At 38.8% G+C, this 13,132-nt stretch overlaps 1 protein-coding gene across 1 annotated transcript in view; it reads right to left on the bottom strand.

Annotated features, from left to right (window-relative positions):
* Positions 1 to 3,858, bottom strand: part of IMMP2L (inner mitochondrial membrane peptidase subunit 2) — a 274,254-nt gene extending 270,396 nt beyond the window's left edge. The window contains exon 1 of the mRNA XM_018552524.1: positions 3,670 to 3,858. Within this exon, the coding sequence (XP_018408026.1) occupies positions 3,670 to 3,858 (189 nt within the window). The remainder of the gene's footprint in view (positions 1 to 3,669) is intronic.
* Positions 3,859 to 13,132: the final 9,274 nt, after the last annotated feature.

Below are 13,132 nucleotides of genomic sequence, written 5' to 3'. Positions count from 1 at the left end.
TGGGGATGCAACTATACCAGTTTTTCGGTAATGAGTACTGATATTTTTTTTCTGTACTCGCCGATACCAAATACCGCTAGTCCCATTAAGGAAGCTAGGCAGCATGTAATGACTCGCCACCTGGCTTCCTGATTAGACGAGAAGCTGGGTGGCGTGTAAAGACTCGCCACCTAGTTTCCCGATTAGCAGGGAAGCCGTCTCCATGCTCCCTCGTCACCAAGTGATGAGGAAGCATGGAGCCGGCTTTCTGGCCAATCATGCGACATGTAATGAATCATTGCCCAGCTTTCTGATTGGTCGAGAAGCTGGCCAATCAGGATACCGGGCAACAAGCCATTACACGGCGCCCAGCTTCCTGATTGGCCGTGAAGCCGGCTCCATGCTCCCTCATCACAAGGTGACGAGGGAGCATGAAGCCAGCTTTCTGGCCAAAAAGAAAGCCGTGCAGCGTGTAATGACTCGCTGCCCGGCTTCCTGATACTGTAAGTTCAGTTATCAGGCTAGGCGGAGTATTTGGGCAAGTACGAGTACTTGTCCAAATACTCGGCACCGATACTGGTATCGGTGCATCCCTAAAATGTTTCCATTCACACAGCATACATGAAAAAGTACCCTTTCAGTTGTTTCTTTGGAGCAAGTTCATACATAGGACACTATAGGCAGATTCTACTGTGTAGACTAGATGACAATGCAGATAAGGGACAGACTTAAGGAACAGTTTTCTAAAAGTGCATTAACATACAATGTACCACCAATGCCTTAAAATCTTTAACCCTTGGTTAAGACAGACAGTCCTGCACATCTAGTTTACAAATGATAATAGAGAACTGCCAGCACAGACAGGGTTAAATTACCCAGCCCCCTCTTTAACATTACATAGAACTGGAAAACAAACTAAGCTTTTTCAGTAAATAAAAAGTGAATAAAAAGGTAAGCAGCAATTTTTAAATAAGTTATGATTTGTGAATGGGAAAATTAAACAAATATAATATAGGTGTTATCCCAACTTTGTTAATTGTTATTCAAAAGCACAACTCTCAACAACAGCTTAGTTCACATGACAAAAAAAAACAACCAATTATAAATTAGGGATCAGAGCAGTTGCACATAGTAGAAGAGGTAATGTTGTAATTGTGCCTAACATGCTCAATGACATTGCAGAAACCATATCAAAAAGAAAAAAAAAATCTACTTTGAAGATCTTGCTGTGTCATTCATGATATTGTACCAATTGTACAGTAAAAAAAAACAAAAAAAACAAAGACTTATACTTGAAATGCAGATCTGATAGGATCCAATTAAAAAAGTAATACTAATTAAAATGACACGGTTTCTTGTTATCCAATTTTCATATAATTGCAAACACTACAATGAAAATATTCTTAATTACAAATAATTAATAGGGAAAAACTGAGGGACCATAACATATTGCCATTATTCAGAAGTAAATGTTAATGTCAACTCAGTCTAACCTTCCAATTGACTAACTTTCAAAGTATATTAAGAAACTGCTTAAAATGCGGATAATGTAAACTGAGTAGTTATATGAACCTGACCTTAGTGTTAACAACAGGAAAACTATTTGTTGTTTAACCCCTTCATGACTGAGCTTGTTTTTAGTTTCTGTTCGTAAATGACTGACACACTTTTGACATTTTTGCTCTGTGATTCTTCCACGTCAGTAATATACTTTCTTACAAAGTGCACCCACACATATTATATATTGTTTTTTAGAGGACAGATAGGGCTACATATTTATATCACATATGTGTGTCTAACGCCTCACTTAGGACAAATAAAATATAAAAAAAGAGGAAAAAAACGTTTTTTTTTCCTGCAACAGAGGCCTGTTTAAGGGACATGGTCCAGCAGCAAAGCTGTCTTCACTTTGCTAAGCAAAGAAAATCCAATAGATTTTTAAAATGTCATCATAAATTTTCTTTAAAGCCACAAAATCACATTGAAGCCATACCATTAAAATGCTGAGGTTGGTGCCTTGCTGCAATAATGGCAAGGCTGAGATGATGTAATTACACTGAAATTTAATTCAAGGCTGCCATACAGAAGACCAAGAGTGTTGGGTACATAAATGCAAACAAGATGCTTGCCAGATGCACACTTTTCCTTTTTGAATGGAAGTCTTTTTAGATCTGCAAAGCTATGCGAAAATGAGTGACGATTGCAAGGATTTTCATTGAATAATGTCAAATACTCAGACACTGGTAGGTTCAATCAAAGGACTTAATATGTGCAAGGAAAGCAAATAATATTCCTGTGTATTGTCAGTTCAGCAGCTGGATCATGTTGCAAATCCTCAGATTTAAACCTAGGAACAGTCACATTTCTGAACCATAAAACAAAACCAATATTTTATATGCCCCTCTTGAGCATGGTTATTATAAACACTAAAGTTGACATGTAGACAGGGTGAACTATGTGAATTAAAATTACTGACAAACATAAGAGCTCTGTCCTTTACAGTTATTGAAAACATTACTTGTTATTGCATCAAGTGAAAATAAAATAGAAGATATATATGTGGCATGAAGGAGCAAAGTGAAGAAAAGGCACACCTAAGCTCACAAAATGTTCTGTGCTTGCGGACCAAAGGTAAAGACAAATAAGGCTGCCATTCCCCTTTAAGGCCCCATGCACATGGAGCGTATTATTTTGTATGATCTTTGTGCCAACAGATCAAATATACCAGCTCTTGTCTCCTTGGTTGCTAGAACGCAGGCAGCTCCTGCTGCCTAGAGACCCTGCTTGCTAGGACACAGGTGGATCCAATAGAGCATATTTTCACTGTACAGTGTAAAACTCACTCCATACACAAGTACTCGAACACAGATATTTTTTTTTTACTGCTGTGCTTAGATAGTATAGATTAGTATAAATAATGGATTTAAACACAGAATATTGTACACCCAAAGGAAAGAGCATGATAATGCAGGGTTGCAAATTAAATAGCAATTAGGACAATATGCCTCTCATAGATAAATGGGGTTCATAAAATTTTTTTCCTTGTGATCACTGCTTTTGTCATCTTCAGACTTATGTTAACTTGTGAGGGAAGAAACATGGGAGCTGCCTTTGGTCCAAAAATGTTAGTTACCTGGCCACCACTGTTTTAAATAATTTGATTACTTAACAAAAACAAGCATGTACATAAAGTCAGATTAAAGTCATAACTCCTGGGACACAGCTGACCATTGAAGTGTGAAGATGTGCATGAAAGATTTTTGCTCCACAGGCGACAATTTGAAATGTTTTCATAATCCATATGACAAAACAAAATAACTACCTTGCAATGTTCTGGCATAAAATATCCACTGGTTCTGCCCTCCTGTTTTACAAGCCCGAGATAAATTGACAAATCTGTCAATTTATCTCGGGCTTGAAAAAGACGCATAGAGACTCGAAACGCATAGCCAAACCACTCGACTGACATTCTCATTATTCAGTGAGACAGACCGCACTGTCTTCCAGCCCTGTGCCCGTCCCTGAATGTTCTTTCACAACGACTGCCGACAGCCTCTATACCGCTGTAGAGCGGCACTCCCGCTCCTGTCCAGCCGACGGATCTCAGCCAGGCCAGCTGAGCTCTCACTGTATCGGACGGCAGTTACACTTTCAATGCACAGCCTGATCCAAGCCGACAGCACTACTCACCCTCCACTGGCAGGACATCACCACATCACCACGTGGAGACAGCCCTCTAGCTGTCTTCACCATCCCTCCTCCATCACCAAGGGACCAAATAAAATTCTCCAAGCCTATGACTACATCCACACAGACCAGCTGCAGGAGCCGTTCGTGATCCAAGCCGACAGCACCACTCACCCTCCACTGGCAGGACATCACCACGTCCATCCAACAGTGATTCCTCAATTGCAGATATCAATTTAAGTATTACATCCTTTTTTTAAACAACATAAATCCCTGGGTTGTAGCACTCTTTTTCTGCCTTCTCATTCAGCATATGTGTACCATCTTGTCACAGTTCGAAGATGTGACCACAATGGTGAGCAGTGACAAGGTGGGGATTGTTGACATGATCCGTGTTATATTCCTGCTGGAGCACACATTATGGGGTGTAATAGACCAGGCACAGTAGATTTGGAGTAGGCTTCCAAGGGCAAATTTCATTCCTCCCAAACACTGGGAGTTGTACATGGGAGGGATGAGGTGGTAGAGGACACCATTGCCCTCAGCTGCATCGGGGACATGGGTTCCTTTGCCTTTGGAAATTTGTGGTTTAGACCCTACGTAAGGACCCCAGGATTTAGGAGGGAAAATGCCAGAGCTCATTCTTTTACCACAGAGGGAGCAAAAAAATACACCCTCTACATGAGGTGCTGCAGAGGAACCGCTTAACATCTTTTCCAGAGAGTGACAGAATCTTATTTCATGGTTATCATGCTTTTGATACTAAATGCGATAAAAGGAGTAGCATTGGTAGTGGCTGCCTAAGTGACGCTTTCGGGTCCTTTTTATGATGCATCGTCCAGGCCTGGCTGCTGGCAACAGTCACAGACAGCGCATAACAAATATGATCAATGATTATTTGAAGTCAAGGGTGGACGTGAACATCCTGACAACAGATAACCCACTTGGTGTCATAGCTAGACTAGTGACCTGAGCTTGGCCAGTATGGAATCAATCTGCTGGCCTGCCCAGCAGTTAATGTGCTTTGAGAATGGGCAAGTTTTGCAGGTTTTTGTGGAAAATCCACTTTTCCCCAGTCAGAGTTGACCAGCTCACCTTTATGAAAATGAACCAGTCCTGAATCAGCACCGAGTACCAAACCCCTGCAGCTGACATGACTAATTTTTTTTTTCTTAGAATCCGGCCCCCAAACCATTAATATACCATAAAGAATTACGGACTACTAACACTGCCATCCATTACCATCTCTTGCCACCCGTACATGGCAGGAGATGTATATATTTCCTAGTACCCCATACCCTTTGCTTGACAATTCCTTGACAATTAGCCTGGAAAAAAATAATAATTTGTTTCCAAGATTCACCTTCCATTGACTTTAAAAGGGTTCACATTAAAGTTTGTAACTGGAGTACTTTTCAGTGTGTTTGCCACAAATCAAACTCGAGCAACTTCACCCATCACTACTAGTCATCAGACACTATAACTGGATCAAAAGGGCACCCAGGACTCTCAGCAAAAGGGGCTTAGAGGTTTCAGGAAGCAAGCATATTTACATGGAAAGAGCTCCATTTGCAGTTCTTTCCAGATTTTCTGAATTCTGCATGGGATCCTTAAACCTGGAGATTTCTGAGAGACCTGGGAGGGATGAAATCTCCATTCTTGGGTCCATGTTTTTGGTGTTGATCAGCACCTATTGATTATTAAGTTGTGAACATTCCTTATGGTAAGGGTGCAGGCTAGGGTTCAGTGCTCCATCTGGAAGATAGGGAAGCTTTTTGTTCAGCAGGGCTCCAGCCAGGAATTAGAGAGGAGCCAGGTGTGTGTGCTGGAGGAACATGAGAGGCACCTGGGAAGTCTGGGGCAGTCAGTGAGGCTAAAAAAGGGCGAGAGAGAGAGAGAGAGAGAGAGAAAGGGAGTCAGTGCAGGTTAGTACAGTATTGAGACTGTCTGGAGAGCACAGACAGAGGCCTGAGGCTGGAGCAGCAGGATGCTGTTAAAGTAGAAGCCACGATGCTAAAACCGTGTTTGTTTTGCAAGAAACACATGGATGTGATGTTGGAAACCTCTAATAGGAAAACTTATGTGAACTGTTGAGTTTTTGTTTGAAGAAAAGTGGGTTACCAGGCCCTTAATTGTGTATGGTGAGTGCACTGCGTCCTTAAAGTGCTCACCATGTGCTAATATCCCCAAATATCACAACATACACTATATTACCAAAAGTATTGGGACACCTGCCTTTAAACGCACATGAAGTTTAATGGTATCCCAGTCTTAGTCCGTAGGGTTCAGTATTGAGTTGGCCCACCCTTTGCCAGTATAACAGCTTCAACTCTACTGGGAAGGCTGTCCACAAGGTTTAGGAGTGTGTCTATGGGAATGTTTGACCATTCTTCCAGATGTGCATTTGTGAGGTCAGGTACTGATGTTTGACGAGGAGGCCTGGCTCGCAGTCACCGCTCTAATTCATCCCAAATGTGTTCCATCGGGTTGGTCAGGACTCTGTGCAGGCCAGGCAAGTTCCTCCACCCCAAACTCGCTCATCCATGTCTTTATGGACCTTGCTTTGTGCACTGGTGGGCAGTCATGTGGAAACAGGAAGGGGCCATCCCCAAACTTTCCCCAAAAAGTTGGGAGCATGAAATTGTCCAAAATGTCTTAACAGTTCCCTTCACTGGAACTAAAGGGCCAAGCTCAACCCCTAAAAAAACAACCCACTACATTTGGTAATATAGTGTATACGAGTCCCCCCAGTTTTTACACTCTGTTTCTATGCTGCACCAACATCTGCAGTGAATCCCATAAAACCTTGCTTCTATTTTGTGTCTGTCTGCTCTGTGTTATCATCACTTGCCTCCTGCTGGTTTTCTTCCACACTATGATCTCATCGGAGAGATTTTGTGAAACATTAGAGGTTTGGGTGGCCTCCTTAAATGAACTATGATGTTCCATACCTTACAGAAATACAAACCAGCAATTCTTTGTGTACAAGAGACCCTCCACACTCAGGACTCATGTAGTTTGAATAATTGCTGGATAAGACATATTTACCAGTCTACCTATTCATCTTATGCCAGAAGGGTTAATATATTGATACATACCCATGCATTTTTATGATTTGATCCTGTTGTAGACAGTGACAAATGTTTTATATATTTGCATTACCTTGTATAGTTTCCAACTTTCCATAGTATATATAACACCCTTATTCAATTGATGTTCTGAAAATGCTATTGAACTGTAAGCCTGATGTACCCTCCTTTTACTGTAAGACTTGGATAGATGCTCCGCTTTTTTCCAGCCCACCTGTAAGGATACCCTGCTTGCCTGTTTGTTTTTGAAAGATGGGGTAGATTGACATGTGGAAAAATATGCACATCCATTATCCTATTTTCTAAAATGCACGTCACTTTAAAGGATTGATTTTTGTATCCCAGGATATTTCCTCTGGCGAGTCAGTTATCTTTCAGATAACTCCACTCTTATCACCTGGCTCAAAGTCCCCTTGAAGCTAAATGTATTTTGGCTTCACATTTTCTACCACCCATGACTCTATATAACGTTATTTAATTTAAAAAAAAATAGCAATGTTCTCTCTTATTAGTTTGAATATCTTCCATGCCTTTTAAATGGCGTATTTATCACAGAGATTACACACCGAGGACAGAAGAGAAGGGCACAACAGCAAACATAGCAATTTGCAGCCAGCCATGCATTCCACGTCATTGCTTTGGGGTTGGGCATCAAAGTATGTTTTTAAGCCTGTGGAGAAGAAACTAGCCTTTTATGGGGAGGGGGAGAGAACTGGTTGCTTGTTGGCTAAAATAGCTTAATCCCAGCAACCTCTCACCAACATTGGTGCACTGGCCACTCTTTATCAGAATGTAATTAATGCTCCAGATGCTATTTTGCAGAAATTAGTCAATTTCTATCTTGCCCTATACAACTACTAGTTCAACATCTTCTCTTTAATCCTACATTCAAAATATGAACTTGCTCACACACTCTTAGGATCAGCAAGACAACCACGGTTTTTATGGTGGAAGTACATCAATGGTATGCTGACACCTTGTTGCCAAAATGTTTAAATGAGTTTTAGGATGTGCATCATAAAGGGGGCTTTACCACCATCAAGAGCTAAAATAGTATTCATTTTAAAGCCAGCTAAAGACCCTGTAGATCCCCACTCATACAGTATGTGCCCATTCATCTTTTGTCCTGTGATATCAGGATTCTAGTTAAGGATTTGACAAGTAGACTGAATAAGATCATAACTTTGATGAGCCATTCAGACCAGGCAGGCTTTATGCCCCAAAATCCTGCATCAAATAACCTTCACAGATTGTTTATAATATGCAGACACCTTTGGACAACCCAGGCACAGGGACGGTGTTGACACTTGCCAGCCATACATTCGCCAGCATTTTAGTGGCCATACCTTTGGACATTGCTTGAGAGGCTTGATTTTACAACAAACTTCACTGCATGGATAAAACTTTCCAATGCAGTAGCTGCAATACATGAAGGCAGTAGGCTTCCTCCAACCTTTGCCTTGGGCAGAAGCACCCAGATAGGGTGTCCTCTTTCAACTTTTCATGGTTGCGTTGGTCGTAGAGCCACTGGCTACCTAATTAAAGACAATGTAAATATTGTGAGTTTCCATTTTGGGGATGTGCATAAGATCACACTATATGCAGATATGATGCTTGGGTGACAGCATGTCCTTCCTCTAGGAAGTGATTAGAGTCATTACAATTATTAATAAATTAGTTTAAATTGGCACTTCTACTTTTGAACAGTGACTGCTCCAAACCCATTACTCCCTCATGTCCTGAACCATTTATGGATTGTTTTAAATATTTAGGTATTCAAATTACCTCAGATTTTAGTAAATACTGTTTGCTTAACATTCACTATCTTGGGCTCCCATGATCTTGGTTCTGCACTTAAGATCCAAAGATTTTGTAAGTCTAACAAATTGTTTAGCACCTATGCCCTGACTAAACTGCAAAATACTGGCAGATGAAATGCTCATGGTATCACACGTCTGATTGTAAGTGGCTCCCTTAAGCTCTCATTTTACTGACAGAATAACTCAGGGCTTATTCTTCTAGGGTTGTGAAGAAATGGGAAAGCTGGAGTGCCCACTGAGAGAGAACAATGGGGAGGTATTTTAGGTTATGAAAAGTTCAATATTTTTCAGCATATGGGGTAGATGGATAGATATCCAAGGCATATGCTCACTAAAACTTGTGGCCAGTAGACATTTTCAACTATAAACCCTGCTGTGTTTTTTTTCTACACACTGTGCTGGGGATCGGGCATTGTAAACACCTAAATTAAAACCCTTTGTTACCCTTTGCACTGGTGTTGCTAATTGCTGCTAGTACTGTACAACTTTGCAATGCTGTGCAAGAGATATGGGATACACAGTTTTCATGCTAATACTGTTTTATTGACCCTGTCTTTTTCAATAAAGAAGCTTCTGGCCAGTTGCTAAAAACCGTGCCTACTAACTTCAGGAGCCTAGGGGAATTAATGATTATTAAAGAACAATGGCAGAATCAATGGCTGGAAAAGTAGAAATGTACATAATCACACACAATCTTGAGAAACAGTGATCTAACAATACACTAGAGGCAAAAGGTACAGCTTTTAGCAAATGATTATGTAGATATATGTATATAAAAAAACATCACTTAAAATGACAGCAATTACCAGCAATGCTCTGCTGCTGTAACCTTCCCACTGATTTAAAAGCAACTGTAATCATAGTTTTGGTCAAAAGAAAGGTTTTCCTTCACCATTGGGTGGGTGCCACTACTAACAGAGAATACACATTTTTATTCCCATAACAACAGTTATAAACACAAAATAAAAATGCACAATTTGTATTACTTTTTGGGGGATATAGCATAAAGTTGAATATATATTTCAAAAGTGATGGTCTCCTTCTAGTCATTTTATAGCTGGCCACACATTAGCTTTAACAGGACTATTCAGAGTTGCTAGAGTCATTGTCTGGCCTACATGTGCCCTGAATTTTCAGTGTAAAAGTTAATTAGGTAACTTCTATACTGAATTTACCTCATATAGCATAAGGATAAATTAATTTCCTCATCTTGCCAACATTGACTTTAAAGAGGAACTTTACCCATTTCCTCAAAATAACAAAGGCACCTTTAAAAATGTTTAGTAATGACAATCTACAATACTTCTACTGTAGATAATTACAGGGTTTGATTTTTTGCATTCCTTACTTTTCCTTTCTTCCCGGGTCTTCTGGCCATTTTAACTAAGGGCAGGTTACTAGATCTACCTTTACTTCCTAGAAGTCTGGCACATGTTACTAGGACATGTGACCATTCACATCATCTCAGGGGAGTAAATTGCTTTTTCCTGAGATCTCATTAGATTATAATTGAGATTTCCCAGCAATGCTCTGCTGATGAAACCTTCCCAGAATGCAATGCTTGGGCACAGTTACATCATTTGTGTCACAGTGGAAAAGAAAGTGGAGAGAAAAAATTCTAAGTAGAATTAAAGTATGTTTGTTTAGTTAATGAATGTTTTTTCATTCATATCAGCATGCAGAGATGTATGCTGATGTGATTTTTAGTCAAATGGAGTAAAGGCCCAATTTCATTTCTTGTTGAGACTTCAAACATCCAAACCCTTTATAAGCCAGTGATAGGATTCAGAAAGATTGCATAACCAGTTGAACAAGAAGTCTGAGACACGCCAAGCTGCAATCTACAATGGGCATAGCCTAAACATAACATAGGTAATGTTTTTCCACAGTTCACTTAATTTATAAGAGTAAGATGTCATGTTTTTATACAAGATCTGCAAATGTGTGTAAAACTGACAAATACTCTAGATAGATGCAGGTAAAAAAGGTAAAAAAAACTAAGTGAGCTCTTGTTAAGATATGTTTGCTAGGAAAAAAATAAGATAGGTCAGGATATATTTGTTTACTAGCAACATAACATACAATGTTTTGAAAGGCTGTAGAATCGATAAGCAGCTCAAGTGGAGATGAGTAATTGTACATTTACAGAATCATCATGTAAACTGGTCTATCAGAGAGTGCTCTATGTGTTCTACTCAAGTATATAAGAAAAGCATTTGAAAATGAATTATGTGACTTCTACACCATTATACTTTTATGGATGACAATGTTTCAGGATTAACAGATTTTCAGCTGCACTTCATCACATAAGTGTGTTGCATTTTAGTGTATTTTTCCTTCTAATGTCATACAAAATGCAAAGACGGAATCAATATGTGCACTGGAATATTTGAGGAGTCTAGTCTATATAATGTACTGTTGTCAAATTTATTGTCACAAATTTAAACTACCATTTGAGTTTTGTTTTTTTTAATTTGCAGAATTTTCGTCTCTCTAGAAACTTATTTCAGTATGCAGTGTTAATAATTAATGTGAAGACATTCTGTTCTGGACAAATATTAGACAACAGATCTATATCAACTTTCAGTCCAGGATAGACAGACTCCTAATTTTAGTATCCTTTTCCGTTCATTACAATTAGATTAGACCAGGGAATATGAAGACATGCCAACATGTATCTAAACATTACCAACATATCTGCACAAACAGCATAGAGCCGAAAATATATACGAGTGATGTGCAACATTTTTATCAACTTTAAAAAGATGAATTTGTTCTGGATAGTAAATGACTAAATTGGCAGGAATATGTTTACAGTTGCCTTACAAAACATTAGTAGAATAATATATTAGTAGCATAACACAAACAATTAACATTCACTGCTTTATAAGTGCGGTTTTAAATCCTTTATACATAGCCCCCTGAAAATCATCCCCAAGCTTCTAAGTTCAAAATCCAATCTAAGGTCTAATTTCCCATTTTATTTATCTGCTGACCACTGACATATCTTCTTTAAACACATTGCATACATACTTTATAGCTTCTGTCAGTAAATAAGAACCTGTTGTTGCATGTTTTCTACCTTGTTGCTAAAATTTGGTGACATTTGGTGACAGCTGACAAAGAATGTCTTCATATGTGCTGTATCAACACTTAACCTTACATTTAATTAGCATTTATCTTTCACATCAATTCCTATTTTTAAATAAACTGCATCCTTATTGTAAAGATCTATTTGTTTGGGGGGTGTCTTGATTTCAGTAAAGGACAAAGTAATTTTTACATTAGTCCATAGTCAAGATAGTGGAACAGCATAAAATTGTTGGCTAAGTGATGTGTCACAAGACAGATAAATAAGTCTTTTTTTTGTGTGTGGGTTAAAATTCCTGTACTTTGAAGCCTTAAGAAAGGGTTAGCTATCCACATTCAGTGTTTAATTTCCAGAGTAGAAGGGAATATTTTTCTACAGCTGTGTGAGGTGCTACAATAATGCTGCCTGTATGCCTGGAAATGGAAATACTATTTTCCACAAGGTATGTGACCAAAGTTTAAAAGTGTTCAAATACAGAAGAGGATCTATCATATTGGAAACAGCTTCTGAGGTACACCCTGGAAAGTGTCAAAGTACCCACAGAGGTACGCATACCACAGGTTTAGAGCCACAGTTTTGTAAAGGATAGAGAAAACAAAAAATATAAAATTAAATGCATATTCTTTTTTTTTTTTACCTTTGGTTTGTAAGGAATGAAACGCTTAAAAAAGTTACTTTGTTATCACCAACAAAACATTTAAGAGCCATGTACTTTTTCATTTACTTACCATACCATAAAACATGATTATTTTATTGCCTGTGTCATTAGGTTTTTGCTATCAGTACCAATTAAACTGAATGTGCGGGTCTCATCTCTGGATGCATATGCTAATAGCACTGAGAATGAAGTTATAATTTCCACAAACATAAATTAAAATAAGCACATTAAAAAGGAATTTATATTGTCGGCTCACACGAAAAAAGCAAATTAGTGCAGCCTGGGATTTGATGGTACATCCCAATTTTAAATTAAATCCAGATAATAAGTAAATACATGGAAAATGCTGCATTATTTAAAGATTTTTAATTAAAATATCTGGAACTTAGAAAATTAAGTATCATAGTTACATAGTATTTGAGGTTGAATAAAGACATTAGTCCATCAAGTCCAACCTATTAGGATATCATTCTAGGAGTACCTGTACCCCTGTATATTACGGTCCCTTAAGAAATCGTCCAAAAGTTTCTTGAACAATTCCACATTATTTGCTGAAATCACCGCCTGTGGCAGTGAGTTCCAGACCCTAACTGATGTTACTGTGAAGAACCCCCTTCGCCCCTTGTGCTGGAATTTTTTTTTATTAAAAGTAATCACATTGTGATCACTATTACCCAATGACTCCCCAATTACAATATCCTCGATTAACTCTGCATTATTAGTGACAATTAGATCTAAGATGGCATTTTTTCTGGTAGGAGTCTCCACCATCTGGTGCATTAAATTGTCGTGCACCTTCCTTCTGACA

This window comes from Nanorana parkeri, unplaced genomic scaffold (genome assembly GCF_000935625.1).
Source record: "Nanorana parkeri isolate BGI_ZX_2015 unplaced genomic scaffold, ASM93562v1 scaffold91, whole genome shotgun sequence".
NCBI lineage: Eukaryota > Metazoa > Chordata > Amphibia > Anura > Dicroglossidae > Nanorana > Nanorana parkeri.
Note: the sequence above shows the minus strand (reverse complement) of the source record. Positions and strands in the feature narration are given on the sequence as shown.